General features: G+C 43.8%; 2 protein-coding genes across 2 annotated transcripts in view; both read right to left on the bottom strand.

Annotated features, from left to right (window-relative positions):
- The window catches only part of LOC109426709 (RNA polymerase II-associated protein 1), a 98,697-nt gene that overhangs the window by 73,925 nt on the left and 5,866 nt on the right, over positions 1-18,906 (bottom strand). The window lies entirely within an intron of this gene.
- Positions 4,124-17,442, bottom strand: LOC134284287 (uncharacterized). Its single transcript, XM_062843066.1, has 2 exons — positions 11,159-17,442; positions 4,124-11,104 (listed from the first exon to the last, which is right to left on the bottom strand). The coding sequence occupies exon 1, from the start codon at positions 17,437-17,439 to the stop codon at positions 11,491-11,493; it is 5,949 nt and encodes a 1,982-aa protein (XP_062699050.1). The 5' UTR covers positions 17,440-17,442; the 3' UTR covers positions 4,124-11,104; positions 11,159-11,490.

Raw genomic sequence — 18,906 nt, 5'->3', positions numbered from 1 at the left:
TAATGGCGCTGTGTTGACACCGCTCAAACGTCAAATTTTCTATGAGAGTAAGCAGGCCAGCACAAATTCGTGCAGTGGACCATGGTCCACTGCACGAATTTATACTGACCTGCTTACTCTCACACGAAATCTGACGTTTGACAGGTGTCGGCACCGCTCAAACGTTAAATTTCGTGTGAGAGTAAGCAGGCCAGAATAAATTCGTGCAGTTATCCATTTTATGATTGAGCTTCGTCGTAAAGCCGTAAAGCTAGTCGTTACCGATGTTCTATCGGATGACGATGATTTTATTGTTTTCTTCACGGATCGCAGACGAGAAGGACGATTGTCAGCCCTGAGTAGGGGAAACAATCGAGCATGTCGTTGCAGGCTGTTCAGTGTTAGCTGGATCAGCCTACCTCGATCGCCTCTAGGATAGGATGCGTCACGTAGTCAGCCAATTTGAGACCAATTGAGTTCTCGGATAAAAACTAACCATAGGGTGTTTGGTGAAAACCATTCCTGCACCATACAGTGTACCAGCTACAATAATGTGTATTGTAATGAAATGATTCGCCAAAAGCTTTGCACATTGTAGCTACTATACATTAAAATTCGATTTTTATGTAACAATACACTCAGGAAAATTGCCTCACACTCAATGACAAATATCCATGTGCCAAACCACATCCAAAGTATATACAACCAATACCCGATTACGCAGGCAAATTAGCGCATGAATAGTATGTGCTCTAAATTGTATGAGTCGCTGCTGTATAACCGACGAACCGACGTGACAGTGGTGTTTCAAAAGTGTCCCCCCTAAATTTAACGGTCGGCCAGCGAAGCGAGCGATCGCTTCTGTCAAATCAGCGCAGACGCAAACCTTTTCCTATATGAACACACGGGGGTTTGGGATCAAGCTATCAATACAACGCGAGCCGTTATAGGGGTGGCGGTAGTGTTCGGCTATTTTTCATCATGGCGTCTGGGACAACAAATTTGAATTTGTTTGTTCTAGCTGTCACGTCGGTTCGTCGGTGGCTGTATGGTGCCTCATCAAAAGTATGAGTCGCACTAATGGAAAACATTTGTTTACCCCCATTGCAAAAATCCATGTCCCGGACACATAGAAGGAATGGAGATTTTTTTTCCCAGTGTATATTATACTGTTTTTCTTACGTTTGAATCATTCACTTTTACGAAACATTATTTTTCCGTGCATTTTTAATTATTTATTCAGTTTTAGATTTTTTTCCGTGCTTTGTTTTGTTGATGTTTGTGACTTTTTTGATGCAATGGAAAGGAAAGAAAAAAAGTGAATAAGTTGAAACATCAATTTAAGGACAAGGTATTTGGAGTACATTGCTCAAAATTTCTAGAGCACCGTTTTTTAGAACCGATGAACGGATTTGGATTAAAATGCATCACGCTGTTGACAACCACTGAACAATTAGCGTGATGCATTTTCATCCAAATCCGTTCAACGGTTCTAAAAAATGGTGCTCTAGAAACTTTGATCTGTGTACTCCGAATACCTTGTCCTTAAAGTCAGTAAAATGTTTAACCTTCCTTAGTCCCTAAAAAAAAGTTACAAATAAGACCCTGGGGTCATTTTTGACCCCAAACTTTGAACGGCTCTCAAAAATCAGTGGCTGGGCCGATTTTGATTTTCTTTGGCCCAAATGAAAGCCACACATGTCTAGTTTTCAAAACCCCCGGAGAGTTCCGGATTTGGTCACTGTGGCCACCGGGAACCTGCTTCAACTGAAAAATGCCGCTTTAGAGACCCTAACTTTGGCAAGCTATAACTTTGCAACCAAACAAGTAATCAGGACCGTTCAAGAATCGTTGGAAAGGTATTCATGTGGACTTTGATTAAAGACATTAATATTGACTAATTCTTAAGAACCGGTTCCGGAAATCCGGAACATCCGGAAAGTAATGTTTTTCACGATAATGTGCTAGAAAGCACATTCATATTATTAACAGGATAGAAGTTTTTGCATCAAACTTCTTTAGGCCATAATACAATCTGTCGAGAACTATTTCTGTATGTTTCTGGTTATGTCCCGTCCTTCTGGAACCGGTTCCAGGGATCCCACAAGATGGCCAACGAGTTGACTGTAATGAAATTGAACGGTTTTCCACGCTAAACACATCTGCGTTGGTTAACTCATGATGAAATCTCAATAATTTTACATGCTCCATATTGTTGTGATATGTAAAAATATTGTTGGACATTGTGGTCTTATGTGGCCACCGGAGTGACCACCGGAGAAACCCGTATTGAGGGACTTCCATGTTTTTGCAACAAAGATAGGCATTCGACGGCTCTAACTTCATGATTTTTCATGGCCATGTGGCTTCTGGCATTAAATAGAAGAATTGACCATTCTGGTCTGTTTTGGCCACCGGAGTGACCACCGGAGAAATCCGTATTGAGGGAGTTTCAGGTTTTTGCAACAAAGGTAGGCATTCGGCGGCTCTAACTTCATGATTTTTCATGGCCATGTGGCTTCTGGCATTGAAAAGAAGAATTAACCATTCTGGTCTGTTTTGACCACCGGAGTGACCACCGGAGAAATCCGTATTGAGGGAGTTTCAGGTTTTTGCAACAAAGATAGGCATTCGACGGTTCTAACTTCATGATTTTTCATGGGCATGTGGATTCTGGCTTTGAAAAGAAGAATTAACCAATCTGGTCTGTTTTGGCCACCGGAGTGACCACCGGAGAAACCCGTATTGAGGGAGTTTCATGTTTTTGAAACAAAGGTAGGCATTCGGCGGCTCTAACTTCATGATTTTTCATGGCCATGTGGCTTCTGGCATTGAAAAGAAGAATTAACCATTCTGGTCTGTTTTGACCACCGGAGTGACCACCGGAGAAATCCGTATTGAGGGAGTTTCAGGTTTTTGCAACAAAGGTAGGCATTCGGCGGCTCTAACTTCATGATTTTTCATGGCCATGTGGCTTCTGGCATTGAAAAGAAGAATTAACCATTCTGGTCTGTTTTGACCACCGGAGTGACCACCGGAGAAATCCGTATTGAGGGAGTTTCAGGTTTTTGCAACAAAGATAGGCATTCGACGGTTCTAACTTCATGATTTTTCATGGCCATGTGGATTCTGGCTTTGAAAAGAAGAATTAACCAATCTGGTCTGTTTTGGCCACCGGAGTGACCACCGGAGAAACCCGTATTGAGGGAGTTTCATGTTTTTGAAACAAAGGTAGGCATTCGGCGGCTCTAACTTCATGATTTTTCATGGCCATGTGGCTTCTGGCATTAAATAGAAGAATTGACCATTCTGGTCTGTTTTGGCCACCGGAGTGACCACCGGAGAAATCCGTATTGAGGGAGTTTCAGGTTTTTGCAACAAAGATAGGCATTCGACGGTTCTAACTTCATGATTTTTCATGGCCATGTGGATTCTGGCTTTGAAAAGAAGAATTAACCAATCTGGTCTGTTTTGGCCACCGGAGTGACCACCGGAGAAACCCGTATTGAGGGAGTTTCATGTTTTTAAAACAAAGGTAGGCATTCGGCGACTCTAACTTCATGATTTTTCATGGCCATGTGGCTTCTGGCATTGAAAAGAAGAATTGACCACAATAGTCTGTTTTGGCCACCGGAGTGACCACCGGAGAAACCCGTATTGAGGGACTTCCATGTTTTTGCAACAAAGACAGGCATTCGACGGCTCTAACTTCATGTTTTTTCATGGCCATGTGGCTTCTGGCATTAAATAGAAGAATTGACCATTCTGGTCTGTTTTGGCTACCGGAGTGACCACCGGAGAAATCCATATTGAGGGAGTTTCATGTTTTTGAAACAAAGGTAGGCATTCGGCGGCTCTAACTTCATGATTTTTCATGGCCATGTGGCTTCTGGCATTGAAAAGAAGAATTAACCATTCTGGTCCGTTTTGGCACTGGCTCGGTCCACGGCGACGGCGACGACGACGACGACGACGACGAAGTGATGATGAAGAATAAATTAACGACAGTTTGGTTTTTGGGAGACCACGCAAAGTAGTTGGAACGAAACGAGGATAATGATCGAGCATATGATGATGAGGATCAACAACGGGGCGCAAGTATTTTTTTAGGGGTTACCAATCGTGATGTTGTCAGAGGCGTAGCTGGATGTTCATCATACGTTATTTATTTATCGGCGCAAATATTGTGTATACGACAGTTGTGGAAATTTTACTATACTGTTGTTGAAAGCTTTATTGAATTAAGGCTCTGATTCATTTGACGGACTTTGTGGTTTGATGTTTAATGTTCCTGATTACTCCTGGGCACTGGGTTTTATCCCTGGCCCTGGCCAGACTCTTTCAACCTATTTTATAACTTTGTAAATACAGTCGAGACTCTTATAAGATCACTGGTCGGGGGGCGCAATAGGAATCCGCTTAATAGGAGACTAAGAGCTCATGGGTTTTCGGCCTTTCGGGGGTATGGCCTATTATCTCGGGTGTGTTAAGAGTTAGCGCAATACTTTCTTCGGCAAAGTTTTAGGGCTTGATAAGATCTACCATTTAGAACTTTGATTCATAGTATTAATTGGCAACTTGGCCGCTAGAGGGACCATCAACAGTTTGATGCTAAATTGCACTACAGAAACCATATCAGGTAGTCAAGCAAACGTTACGATATGCGACAGCTCAAGACCCTGATAATTTGGAAGGATAGTGTCTTCGGAAAAGTTGTTGGGTACGCCAATAACTTACTGACGATGAGTTGCGAAGTTCGAAATTCCTCCACTGGGCGGCGCTAGTGAATATGCAAATTTTAGAAATTTCATAGCTCAGAATCCTGATAACTTACGAAGTTGGTGTCTAGGGCAAAGTTGATCAGTATGACATAAACTTACATAAAAATTAACACTTGTTTCGCAATTCTGCCACTAGACGGCGCTAGTGAACATGCAAATTTTAGAAAACTAATAGCTCAAAATCCTGATAACTTAGAAAGTTGATGTCTTCGGCAAAGTTGAGCAGTATGACATAAACTTACATAACAGAAAACACATGTTTCAAAATTCTGCCACTAGGTGGCGTTTACCGGTTTTTTCGTCTTTTTCCGACTTTTTTGTAGTTTTTTGGCTTGGCCAAACTTGTGTCGCTCCCCCCGATAACTTAGAAAGTTGGTGTCTTTGGAAAAGTTAATCAGAATGACATAAACTTTCATAACAATGAACACTTGTTTCGCAATTCTGCCACTAGGCGGCGCTAGTGAACATGCAAATTTTAGAAAACTCATAGCTCAGAATCCTGATAACTTAGAAAGATGGTGTCTTCGGCAAAGTTGATCATTATGACATAAACTTACATAAAAATAAACACTTGTTTCAAAATTCTGCCACTTGGCGGCGTTTACCTTTTTTTTCGACTTTTTTTGAAGTTTTTCGGCTCAGCAAAACTAGTGTCGCTCCCCCCGATAACTAAGAAAGTTGGTGTCTTCAGTAAAATTGACCAGTATGACATAGACTTACATAAAACGGAAACCTTGTTTCGCAATTCTGTCATTAGGTGGCGCTAGTGAACTTGCAAATTTTAGAAACTGTATAGCTCAGAATCCTAATAACTTAGGAAGATGGTGTCTTGGGCAAAATTGATCATTATGACATAGACTTGCACAAAATGGGACACTTGTGACAGAATTCTGCCTCTAGGTGGCACCAGTAAACACGCAAATTTTAAAAATCTCATAGCTCAGAATTCTGCAATCTTGGAGAGACTGTATTCTTCATTGATGAGATACTTGGTTTGAAATTCTGCCCCTGGGCAGCATGCACATTTTATTCATTGTATACCTTGATGTCAGCCGGACTCGAAAGGAATCCTCCGTGGAACTTTAAGAGTATGCCAGTTGAAACGACTAGACGAATTAATTTTATTTAAAAAATTAAAGAATTGCGAAGTGTTCATAAAACTCACTAAATGGAAAATATTTGTGACTGAATTCCTCGATTGCAGAACTTGATAATTCCCTAATTCAAGTGAAACATTGTTTGTCTTCCTCAAGAAAGCCCTTCTCCTACCAACTAAGACAACTTTTCATTCTAAAAAAGCTGACTTCACGTAAGTATAAGAAAATAGAGCCAGCAAGAAAGGAGAAAGCATATCAAGTACTAACAAATAATGTGGACATATCTAAAAGGATAATGAAAAGAAACGATGTGATTATCAAGAACAGTGAACATAGACGACCAAAACGTTAAGTGGTGTTAACCAAAATATACGATGAAAGGTTTGTTTGTGAACCGAAGTAAAACTATCCTCAATTCTCGAACTAACCAAATTACCATTGACAGTGCAGTATCAGACTACAAGAATCGTAGTATATTTTAACATGAATTGCCTCTACTACAGAATAACCTTGTTGAACAATAAGAATAACAACTGAGCATAAAGATAATATGTCGCGTGTCGAAGCATGAAAATTGAGCCGTCGAAAGACTGCTTCTGGTGATAAATCTAGATAATATGAGCGTTTAAAAATAAACATAGGAGTTCCCTAGTATGTGTTTCTCCAGGTGGTCACTCCGATGGCCAAAGCAGACCAGAATAGTCAAAATAGTACACAATCATGAAGTTATAGCCGTCGAATGCCCATCTTTGTTGCAAAAACATGGAAGTCCCTCAATGCGATTTTTTCCGGTGGTCACTCCGGTGGCCAAAACGGACTAGAATGGTCAATTCTTTTCAATGCCAGAAGCCACATGGCCATGAAAAAATCATGAAGTTAGAGCCGTCGAATGCCTATATTTGTTGCAAAAACATGAAACTCCCTCAATACGGATTTCACCAGTGGTCACTCCGGTGGCCGAAGCGAACCAGAATATTCAATTGTTCTTTTTGATACCAGAAGCAACATGTCCATGAAAAATCATGAAGTTAGAGCCTTCGAATGCCTATCTTTGTTGCAAAAACATGAAACTCCCTCAATACGAGTTTCTCCGGTGGTCACTCCGGTGGCCAAAGCAGACCATTGTGATCAATTCTTCTTTTCAATACCAGAAGCCACATGACCATGAAAAATCATGAAGTTAAAGCCGTCGAATGCCTATCTTTGTTGCAAAAACATGAAACTCCCTCAATATGGATTTCTCAGGTGGTCACTCCGGTAGCCAAAACAGACCAGAATGGTCAATTCTTCTATTTAATGCCAGAAGCCACATGGCCATGAAAAAACATGAAGTTAGAGCCGCCGAATGCCTACCTTTGTTTCAAAAACATGGAACTCCCTCAATACGGGTTTCTCCGGTGGTCACTCCGGTGGCCAAAACAGACCAGATTGGTTAATTCTTCTTTTCAAAGCCAGAATCCACATGGCCATGAAAAATCATGAAGTTAGAACCGTCGAATGCCTATCTTTGTTGCAAAAACCTGAAACTCCCTCAATACGGATTTCTCCGGTGGTCACCCCGGTGGCCAAAACAGACCAGAATGGTCAATTCTTCTATTTAATGCCAGAAGCCACATGGCCATGAAAAATCATGAAGTTAGAGCCGTCGAATGCCTATCTTTGTTGCAAAAACATGAAAGTCCCTCAATACGGGTTTCTCCGGTGGTCACTCCGGTGGCCACATAAGACCACAATGTCCAACAATATTTTTACATATCACACAATATGGAGCATGTAAAATTATTGAGATTTCATCATGAGTTAACCAACGCAGATGTGTTTAGCGCGGAAAACCGTTCAATTTCGTTACAGTCAACTCGTTGGCCATCTTGTGGGATCCCTGGAACCGGTTCCAGAAGGACGGGACATAACCAGAAACATACAGAAATAGTTCTCGACAGATTGTATTATGGCCTAAAGAAGTTTGATGCAAAAACTTCTATCCTGTAAATAATATGAATGTGCTTTCTAGCACAGTATCGTGAAAAACATTACTTTCCGGATGTTCCGGATTTCCGGAACCGGTTCTTAAGAATTAGTCAATATTAATGTCTTTAATCAAAGTCCACGTGAATACCTTTCCAACGATTCTTGAACGGTCCTGATTACTTGTTTGGTTGCAAAGTTATAGCTTGCCAAAGTTAGGGTCTCTAAAGCGGCATTTTTCAGTTGAAGCAGGTTCCCGGTGGCCACAGTGACCAAATCCGGAACTCTCCGGGGGTTTTGAAAACTAGACATGTGTGGCTTTCATTTGGGCCAAAGAAAATCAAAATCGGCCCAGCCACTGATTTTTGAGAGCCGTTCAAAGTTTGTGGTCAAAAATGACCCCAGGGTCTTATTTGTAACTTTTTTTATGGGAGCTCCCCTAGGGGTCGTCCAATGTTTTGGATGAATGGAAATGATAGTTTTCCACAAAAAAATAATTGTCTGAAAATTTCAGATTTCTAGGCCTTTCGAAACAAAAGCTATAGCGAATTGAAATTCGGAAAAGGTCAAAAACGACCCCAAGACCTTACTAAGGTTAAATAAGTAGTAAACCAGATGTCCTAAGAACTGCAGATTCAAGAAATATAGCGGGCTAGGTATGTAGAGTGCGATGAGAGGAATACGATTGACGAACTTTATCTTTGACGTAGAGCCATCTTCTAATATAGGTTCGTCTGTGGGTTCGCTTTTTAACCTAACTTATGCTTGAATCAAACTTGACAGTTTTCTCATGAGTTGTTATGTATTTCCCCGTGTATTTCAAACTTTATTCAAACTGGAGCCTCAATATTGCAATAACGATTAAGCATGCTGTAATGGTACTTATGTACCTCGTCACCCACTTCATGCAACTACATTACTGCCCCCATTCGCACAACAGTCCCATGTGAATAGGAAACCCAGCAAACATGGGACTGTTATGCGAATAGGGGCAGATTAGTAGTCTAATAATGCTTAGCGCACTCGGCATAGTTTCATCATGTCGCTCAAAGTGTTGCCATAAATAATTCTTAGTTTGCAAAACCCGGTTATCTGGCTGGTGGTGCATGGGAGCCTAAGCTTCAACTGTTAATGCAATTAAGTAGAGACTAGACTCAGACTTAGACGTGGGCGATTATATAGGGTGCGTGTACCAATTATGGCACTACCTAAGGAAAGCTATTTATACAAAAATAACGAGAAGACCAACGAATGTCATCAATAAGTTAAAAGACAGCTTAGTTTCCATACTTTACAGGAAAAATATAGAAACGGAGCCAAAACAACTTTTAGTATTGATTACAGCGTGTGCCAATGATAGGAACCCTGTACCAGTTATGGTTACATTTTTTAACTTCGGTTCCTTTTCGCACTATTTGCAGGCATTCCTTAGGGGGTTAGCCATAATTGGTGCACTATGGCGAAAAAGGGTGCAAGGAAGCCGAAATTTTAAGAAAATGATTTATTTCTACCATGATTTTAGGAAAATGTGGAGTGTAAATGAGTGCGATTATCTTTTGTGAACGTGATCTGTTGTTCACAAAATTTTTCTTGTTGATTTACATCGTAAAAGGGTGAAAATTAACTATGGCGAATAATTGGTACTATAGCCATAATTGGTACACTTACCCTATATGAAGGGTTATCCAAAACGCTCTGGAGAATTCGCAAAGCGCATTCTTATAATGCTAGTAAGCCTAAGATGCCATTAACAGGAGGAAAATGACAAGATAATATAACATTATATGGTTTATATAATGTAAAACAATACAACATAACAAAAGACAACCATTCCAAAACCATAGTTAACAACCCGTATAGTATATTGTAAAAATCTTATTTACAATTCACTGTATGATGTCTACATTACATCTTATTGTTTTTGTATTTTTATTTTTACAGTGGTGTCTACAGTGGTATTGTAAAAATATGGTTCTAAATAGTACTGTTACATTACAACTTTCGATTTTTCTACTGTATTTTTTATTCGGGTTGTTTAATGAATAAAATATAGCTATTTTCTATAGCCTAATCGAAAGAGCTCATTTTTCTGAGTATTACGAGATTTTACTGGATTTCAATACCTTTATTTTGATGGTCAAATTAACAAAACAGTTTTAATTTTCGTGGATAGAATGACAGTTCTGTTGGCAGATTCCGGAATGCGGCAGTGGAATACCCAAAAGGAATTTCAGATTGGCGAGATTGGCGGAGAAATCACACACGAAGTTTACTTGCTAAATCACACACTTTAATGATTGCAGAAAACGAGAATGAAAAAGTACAGTTTACACGCTAGCGGACGACGAACGAATGCTGAACGACGATGGGCGCGCAACGCAATGTAGGGGTGCGCATATGGCTGTGCGTGATAGGGTTGAGCAAAAGGCACACAGAATGAAAAATGTCGAAGATGTGAGCATTGCCCCCTTCAATACTCCCCCTCAATGCGAAGACTCTTTATCCGGTGGGCTTTCGTCATGTCCGAGCAGCTTGCGTAATCCCGGAAACTTAACGAGATTCAGCAACCTGTTTCCGATGCCCGCTTCTGCCTGGTTTGTCGGGAGAGAATTCGAGGAAATCGGCTTGCTGTCGTCGAATGAATCCTTTCGTCCTCCTAATGGGTACCGGTTGGCCACCGGTTCATCGGTTGCATCGTACCACACGACATCCTCCTGGAACGAAACATTTCTGGACGGCGAATCGCTGGTCATCCTTACGACCACGACTGATTCTTTTTCCTGCACGTGATTTTCTGCAATCCTTGCTGCAATCCGAGTTTGGGGGTCTACCTGCTCTTTTGGCTCATATCTATAACCAGAGGCGGCTGGCGGCTGTATCATGTTCAGATAATACAAGCCGCCATGTTGGTGTCCGGTAGCAATAACCGCTCCATCAATACCTACTTTATCACATCCTTTACCAGCAAACAACACTTTGTAGTTCTTCTTTGCCAATTGATCGACGGAAATCAGGTTTGCTGAAAGTCCTGGCACATATTTCACGTTGTTCATTGCGATCTTCATTACCTCCCCCGAACCGTCAATACCATTGTTATCACGGGCTACGTGACTAAAACTGGACAGCAAACACACTTTGTGATGGTGTAAGCTTCAAGCTAAAATTTCATTTTATTAATGGACATAATCATTACAAGTAAATGGGTCAACTCACGATTTTAGTGTACGTATTCTACACTGAGAGGGAATCGTATCGGTAGCGTGTCCGCAAATGTGTTTACAACTAAAAATATAACAATCAATTTCATGGTTCATAAGCTTTCGATCTACTACTTACAATAGTTTTCAATTCTAAACACTCGGTTAAGGTGTAAATTCACAAATTAGCAATAACGTAGGTTAAACGATAGTATAATATTTCCAATAATTCGAAATGCACAGCTGCGTCTCATAAGGAGAAAAACAATATTATGATGACTTGCATGTATCGTCTAGCATTCCCTATTTTCGGCCTTTTGACACTTCCTCTAGTGTGCTGTCACGCTTGACAAGTTGGTCCAGTGCGGCCAACGGACAAATAACTGCTTCTTTGCAGGCGGCGTCGCTTTACCGAAGAGTGTTGTCGTCACATTCCCCCGCCCGTGAACCTAGGTGATGTTCCGGATCCTCCTAAAGTCTCGTAGGTTCACCTTCTTTCTCGACGTCTAACACCGCTAACCTCGTGGCAGGTCGCCGCACTATTCCGTTCGACGTTCGTACCATAGCTTGACGAACCCTTCCATCACCACCAACAAATACTTGCTCCACTCGTCCCCTAGTCCATTGAGCTCTTCCAGGTCCGTTCACGATAAGGACCAGGTCTCCTTCCACCAAGTCCTTAGTTTCCTCGAACCACTTGCTCCGGCGTGTTATAACTGGCAGATATTCCTTTATCCACCTTTTCCAAAACTCCCACACGATATGCTGAGCCATTCTCCAACTGTTACGCAGAGAAGCGTATCCAGTGATTTCTGTTGGTTCGATTTTGTTTCCTGTAGAGCTGCCCAAAAGGAAATGATTGGGAGTAAGTGACTCTTGGTCTGCTGACTCCAACGGGATGTACGTAAGCGGTCTAGAGTTCACTAAAGCTTCAGCCTCGTAGATTATAGTTTCTAGCGTTTCATCGTTCGGTTTACGAGGATGATCCAGGGCCGAACCGATTGCTGTTTTTACTGATCTGACTAAGCGCTCCCACACACCACCCATGTGCGGAGTAGCAGGGGGAATGAACTTCCATTTTGTTGTAGTACTCGTAAAGGTAGACGCTATTTCTTCGTTTCGAGCAGCTATCTCTTCCAGCAGTTGTTTGCTGGCACCTTGGAAGCAAGTACCATTATCCGAAAAGAACACAGCAGGCGAACCACGGCGAGATACGAATCTTCGGATGGCCATGATGCACGATTCCGTGGATAAACTATGCACTACCTCCATATGCACGGCTCGGATTGATAGGCATGTGAAAAGCGCGATCCAACGCTTTGCCTGACTTCGGCCCACCTTGACAAACACCGGTCCAAAATAGTCCAAACCAACATACGTGAAGGGTCTCACAAACGGTTCTAATCGCTCCTGGGGAAGAGGAGCCATTACCGGTGGTTTTGGGACAGCCTTGTAGATACGACACCATGTGCAGCCTCTCGCAACTTGTTGCACAAGAGATCTCATGTTTGCTATTTCAAAATGCTGTCTTAGCTCATTAATAACTGTTTCTCGATTTGCATGGCGATACAGATAGTGAAACCATCGTACGATCAAAGAAGTTACTGGATGTTTCTTAGGGAGTATCACTGGATATCTTGCTTGGAACGGTAAATATTTCGCCGCTCCTATGCGGCCTCGCATACGCAGTATTCCTTGACTATCCATGTACGGCCAAATCTTGTAGAGTGAGCTCGATTTTGAAACAGCAGAGTGTTTTGCATCTGGTTCGCCCTGTGTTTTTACCAATACAGACCGCTCCTCTGCGAAGGCTTCCTGTTGTACCACTTTCCACAGTAGAATTTCCGCTTTTGATAGCTCTTCTTGGGTAAGTGTATCTCGGTTGAAGTCCCGCACAACATTTCTTCGACGCAATCTATCTATGAAGCGTATGACGTACGCCATCGTTCGTTGAAGTCTTGTCCAATTGCTGAATCTAGAATAATCCATAGGCGGTTCATGGTTCCAATGAATTTGAACACGTCGAAGTTCTTCAAGGGTTGTGGTTGTGGACCGTTGTGTTGGCCATGTCATTTCGTCCAGGCGTAGAAATTCAGGACCTTTCAACCAGCAGCTATCCGAGTCTAGATTAGGTCCGTTCTTCCACTTCGTTGCATCGTCGGAAACGTTTAGTTTGGATTGTACCCATTTCCATTCCTGTGGCTCGCTCAAGGTTAGAATTTCGCCTATCCGTACTGATACAAACTTATGAAACCTTCGATGATCGGACCGGATCCATGCCAGCACAGTGGTGGAGTCGCTCCAGAAGAATCGTTTGGATACCGGAAGCGAATGGTATTCAAGAATTGCCGCGACGAATCTTGCTCCCAGAACTGCAGCCTTTAACTCTAGCCGTGGAGTGGACAATGTTTTTAAAGGGGCGACCTTACTTTTGGCTCCGATCAGTACTGTTTGAACATGACCCTCATGCACTAGCCGAAAATATACAGCACAAGAGTAAGCTATATCGCTAGCATCAACAAAGGTGTGAACTTGTAGATCTTCGATGTTGGGTGGAAATGGCGCGAAGTAGCACCGGGGAATGTTCAGTTCGTTGAGCTTCGGGAAGAGTGTTACCCACTGGCGCCATTTTTTATTGAGGTCTGCATTGATAGGCTCATCCCATCCAGTTCCAGCAGCCCAAGTTCCCTGAATAATTGCTTTTCCATGGACGAGAAAGTGGGAAACGAGTCCTAGTGGGTCGAAAAGGCTCATTACGACTTTCAAAACTTCCCTTTTTGTAGGAATGTGTGCTTCATCGATTATTGAGAGTATATCGTCCCGCAAATTGAAAGAATAAGAGAAGCAATCGTTTGTGGGATCCCATGACATCCCAAGTACGGACTCCCTAGTGACACTGCTTTCCAACATCAGGTTCTTCGGTTCGTCGGCAGTAGGTTCACCTATTTTGCGGAGAAATTCAATGGAGTTGGAGCGGAAACGGCATATTTCGAATCCTCCCCGCGAATGGACCAATGTCACTTCCTGTGCTACAGTTGCAGCTTCTTCAGCGGTCATAAAACTATCCAAATAGTCGTCGACATAATGGTTTTTGACGATCGCGGTAACTGCACGTGGATATAATTCGGTAAATTCCTCTGCATTCAAGTTTTTAACATATTGAGCAGATGCGGGTGAGCAGGTTGCACCGAAGGTGGCGACGTCCATGATGTAGACCTGCACAGGGTTTGTCGGATTGTCTCGCCAAAGGAAACACTGTGCCGGGCGATCTTGTTCACGGATAGAGATCTGGTGAAACATCTCTTTGATGTCACCACATATTGCCACGGGGAACTGGCGAAAACGGCAAAGAACTGAAGGGAGAGGCGTCAGTAGGTCGGGTCCTTTTAGTAGTTTTGAGTTGAAGGATACGCCTTCCACCATAGCTGCTGCATCCCACACCAGTCGTATCTTATTCGGTTTCCTGGGATGAACGACAACTCCTAATGGCAAAAACCACATTCGTTTCCGTTCTACGTTTCTCAACTCCAACTCGGTTGCTTTGTGAGCGTACCCTTTTCGCAGATATTCAGAGATTTGTTCGCACACCCGCTCTTGTAATAGTGTGTTCTTTGCGAGTTTTCTCTCTAGCGCCTTCAAACGACGAACTGCCATTGGGTAACTATCCGGGAATATCGGGTCATCATCTCGCCAGAGGAGGCCAGTCTCGAATCCACGGTGGGTACGCCTTGTCGTTAGTTGCAATATTGTCCTTGCCCGTCTTTCTTCATCTGACTCCAGTACTTCCTTCCGTTCGGCGACTCCAGCGTCCTCCAGAGCAAAGTAGTCACGAAGTTGGTCGTTCAGCTGCCGATCGTTATCGACAGGTGCGGCAACATGGAAGTGAACCACAGTGTGTGGTGTTGATGGACCCGTCACGTATCCGTACACACTCCAACCAAGTCGACACTTTGCAGCTATGGGATCTTTAGTACCACCCTCTCGCAGCTTTAGGGGAACAGCAAGGTGAAGGTTGTCCAATCCAATCAACAGCTTCGGTTGGATTAGCTCGTAATCTTTCAGCGGAAGTCCACGCAAATGAGGATATCGATCGCAGAGTTCGTTGTATTTCATCGACTGAGTAGGTAAAACCAAACAGCCAACCGTTCGCACTTCGCATAACTTATAGAGGCTAGAACTATCCTCACCAGAAATTTCCAATTGTAGACGTTGAGACGTCCGTTCTTCCCGCGTAACCTTACCCGTCCACTGCAAGGTTAATGGTTCGACTGGTCCAGATACACCCAGCCGATCAGCGACTGTTTTTTCCAAAAGAGTGGTCGATGATCCTTCGTCGATAAACGCAAACACGACTTCTTTCCGCTTTCCCGCATACAATACTACTGGGAGAACTCGAAACATGGGAGAAGATCCACTATTTTGTGTGATATTACTGACGGAAACATTCAGGGAAGGGTGGAGGGGAGAAGGATGAAGTAGTGTATGGTGTTTTTCGCGGCAGCCTGCAATCTCACACCCTTGCCAAGTCCTACACGGCCACTTCCCGTGGCCATTCAAACACGTGCTGCACAACCCTTTTCCATGAACGACTTTCCACCGTTCGTCGTGGCCTAATGACTTGAATTGACGACATTCTGCCACACGATGTCCCTCTCGTTCACATGCTGCGCATGTCTTACCTGCCCTTCTCAGCCTCGGTGATGCGCTCGATGTCTCGAAGGATGAAGCTGGTGTTGACGAATGAGCGTTTAAGTGTCCTTTTTCTTTGGTGCGTCGTTGGTCACCTCTGGAGTGGCTTGTGTTCGGCAGTTCGTAGGTTACCTGACTTGCCGCATCCAATAGTCCTGTCATGAAGTCCCCGAACGTTGCTAAAGTCGCATACGGTTGTTTGCTCCGGTATACTGCCCAATCCAGTTTCAGCGAACCGGGGAGCTTCTCCACTAGTTCCTGCATCAATACCGGGTTGGATAAGTGGGTGTACTGCTTTGCTGCCTTCAGGTGGTCCACGAGATTTTGAACCACTAGCCCGAATTCTACTACCGATTCCAGACGGTCGTGCCTAGGCGCTGCCGCACTGCGTACCTTCTCTATAAGCGTTCGTATGAGTAGCTCTGGTCTGCCGTAGAGTGTACGAAGTGTGTTAATGACTTGCGGGACACTCGAGGGGAGGAGTAATCTGCTCCGCACCGATTCATACGCCTGCCCTTTCAGGCATCGCTGTAGTCGCATGAGGTTTTCGGCATCGCTGTACCCACATGCTGCTGTCGATTGCTCAAAACTACAAATGAAGATTGGCCAATCTTCGGGATTGCCAGTGAAGTTCGGCAGTTCTTTCCCCATCACCTGCCTGGCTGCTAATTGACTGGGAGAAAGTACCACGTGAAATGCTGCCTCCTCCGGCTGATACGCATGCCGCGATTCTGGATTTTGTTGATAGGGCGCGTTTGAGTCTCGAAACCGTCCGTGTTCTGCTCGAGATACGGATGCCCGACCATCTTGTAGTGGTGGCTGGGTTGGACCGTTGAAGCGAGATCGAAAAACATGGTTATCTTGCTGATTTGCAAGGTTTTCGATGCTGTCACGTTCGGACGGCAATGTTTCCTGGTAATCCTGGTTGGCTCTAGGTCGTTGATATGATAGACGTTGGTTTGAAGTTAATGGTGGTTGATCTTGTGCGAACTGCTGTGCTTCATCTGCGGCGTCAATCTGCAACGAGCTGAATCGATCCTCGAAGGGTTCGGGAGAACATTGTTGTAACCACCGGGCTATCTGTTGCTCCGAGTCCGGAATGGACTCACTCTTGCTACTACATACACTTAACTGCCGCGCGATAGTGTTCCTTTTCTCCAAAGATTCCATCCTGATCACCTGCTGCCTCTTTTGGTACTCCCTTTCTTCTTGCAGCTTTCGCTGCCGCAGTCGAGCTTCTTCTTCCAACAACGCTTTTCTTTCTTCTAGTCGGCGTTCTTCTTCCTCCATTTCTTTCCTTCTCATCGCTTCCTGGGCTTCCAGCTCCTGCTCCTTCAACACTTGCTCCTCTTCGACCAATTTCATTTGGGCTTCCAGACGGGCAGCTCGAGCACTCGAAGTCGTGCTATGTGCGCTCCGAGAAAACTTCGACGCTAAGGTGGTCACTTTATTGACTGGCTTCAGACCAGATTTGGCCGTTGCCGACCGTAGTGATCTACCTTCCGATGGTGGTGGCCTCAGACTGCGAGATGTTGATGCGGTGGGGACTGCAACTGTTAGTTCGCACTCCTTGCACAAATAACGGAGGTTCTTCACGGATTCGCTCACTCCCGCACATTCGAAGTGCTCCCAGAGCTTACAGTGGTCGCAAGCAACCCACTTCTCGTCGTCAGTATCTGGCCTCGTACAGGACTTACAGCTGTATCCAGCGGGCTTCCGATGTTCCTCCATTGTAAGCCCCGTGTGTTAAAATCCTTGAAGATTTGTTATCACGGGCTACGTGACTAAAACTGGACAGCAAACACACTTTGTGATGGTGTAAGCTTCAAGCTAAAATTTCATTTTATTAATGGACATAATCATTACAAGTAAATGGGTCAACTCACGATTTTAGTGTACGTATTCTACACTGAGAGGGAATCGTATCGGTAGCGTGTCCGCAAATGTGTTTACAACTAAAAATATAACAATCAATTTCATGGTTCATAAGCTTTCGATCTACTACTTACAATAGTTTTCAATTCTAAACACTCGGTTAAGGTGTAAATTCACAAATTAGCAATAACGTAGGTTAAACGATAGTATAATATTTCCAATAATTCGAAATGCACAGCTGCGTCTCATAAGGAGAAAAACAATATTATGATGACTTGCATGTATCGTCTAGCATTCCCTATTTTCGGCCTTTTGACACTTCCTCTAGTGTGCTGTCACGCTTGACAAGTTGGTCCAGTGCGGCCAACGGACAAATAACTGCTTCTTTGCAGGCGGCGTCGCTTTACCGAAGAGTGTTGTCGTCACAATACACAACACCATTTCCTTCGCCTTGACACTGAATGTTCTTCCCATCCGCCAAAACGATGTAATCACCAGAAGACTTCTTCAAGGACGTAAAGAACGACCTGTCGCTGCACATATGCGCACATGCGCCACTGTCGATAACCCAGGATCCACATTTTCCTCCACCAACGGCAAAAGCAACACTTCGCGAATCACTTTGTGCTACTTTCGCTTTCCCGCACTCACTGCAACTGGTACATGATGAATCAGCTTCCTGCTTCAGCGTGGCCAAATATTTTCGACAGTTGCGCTTGATGTGGCCAGGATTCTTACAATAATGACAAATCCGAGAATCGGCATCCAGTCTGGCCTCCGTCGATCTCATCGCTTTTTCATTTCTGGCAAATTCACCTCCTCTTCTTTCTAACTGTCGGTTGTACTCATCGACGAGCTTCGACTTGACGACATCCAGCGAGATGTCATCGTCCGACCGACTGTCCATCGCGGTAACTAATCCGTCGTACGAGGGCGGCAGACTCCGAAGCAACAGGCATATTTTGGTATCCCTGTCCAAGGTCGTACCAGCTCCATCGAGACGATCGAACAAATCATCGAACTCGCACAAATGAGCGTCCATGTCACCGTCCTCCGCGAGATTGAAGGCACATAACTTCTTCAAAAGCGACACCCTAATCGATCGTGTCGTCTTTTGATGGTACCGTTTTAACGCATCGTACACATCGCGCGCGAGCACACAGTTCTTAATTAGCGGTAACTGACTGTCCTCGAGAAGCAAGATGATCGTCGCTTTGGATTTTCTATTATCCCTTTTCCAATCTTCGGAACGATCTTCTTCGTCAAACACCGGCTCGTCGATCACGTACCACAAATCGTCACGAGCCAACAAGTTCTCCACGC

This window comes from Aedes albopictus, chromosome 3 (assembly GCF_035046485.1).
Source record: "Aedes albopictus strain Foshan chromosome 3, AalbF5, whole genome shotgun sequence".
NCBI classification, from domain to species: Eukaryota; Metazoa; Arthropoda; class Insecta; order Diptera; family Culicidae; genus Aedes; species Aedes albopictus.
This window is presented reverse-complemented; position numbering and strand designations above follow the sequence as displayed.

Coding starts and splice junctions, on each gene's coding strand:
- LOC134284287 (XM_062843066.1), bottom strand. CDS start 17,439: ATGGAGGAACATCGGAAGCCCGCTGGATACAGCTGTAAGTCCTGTACG.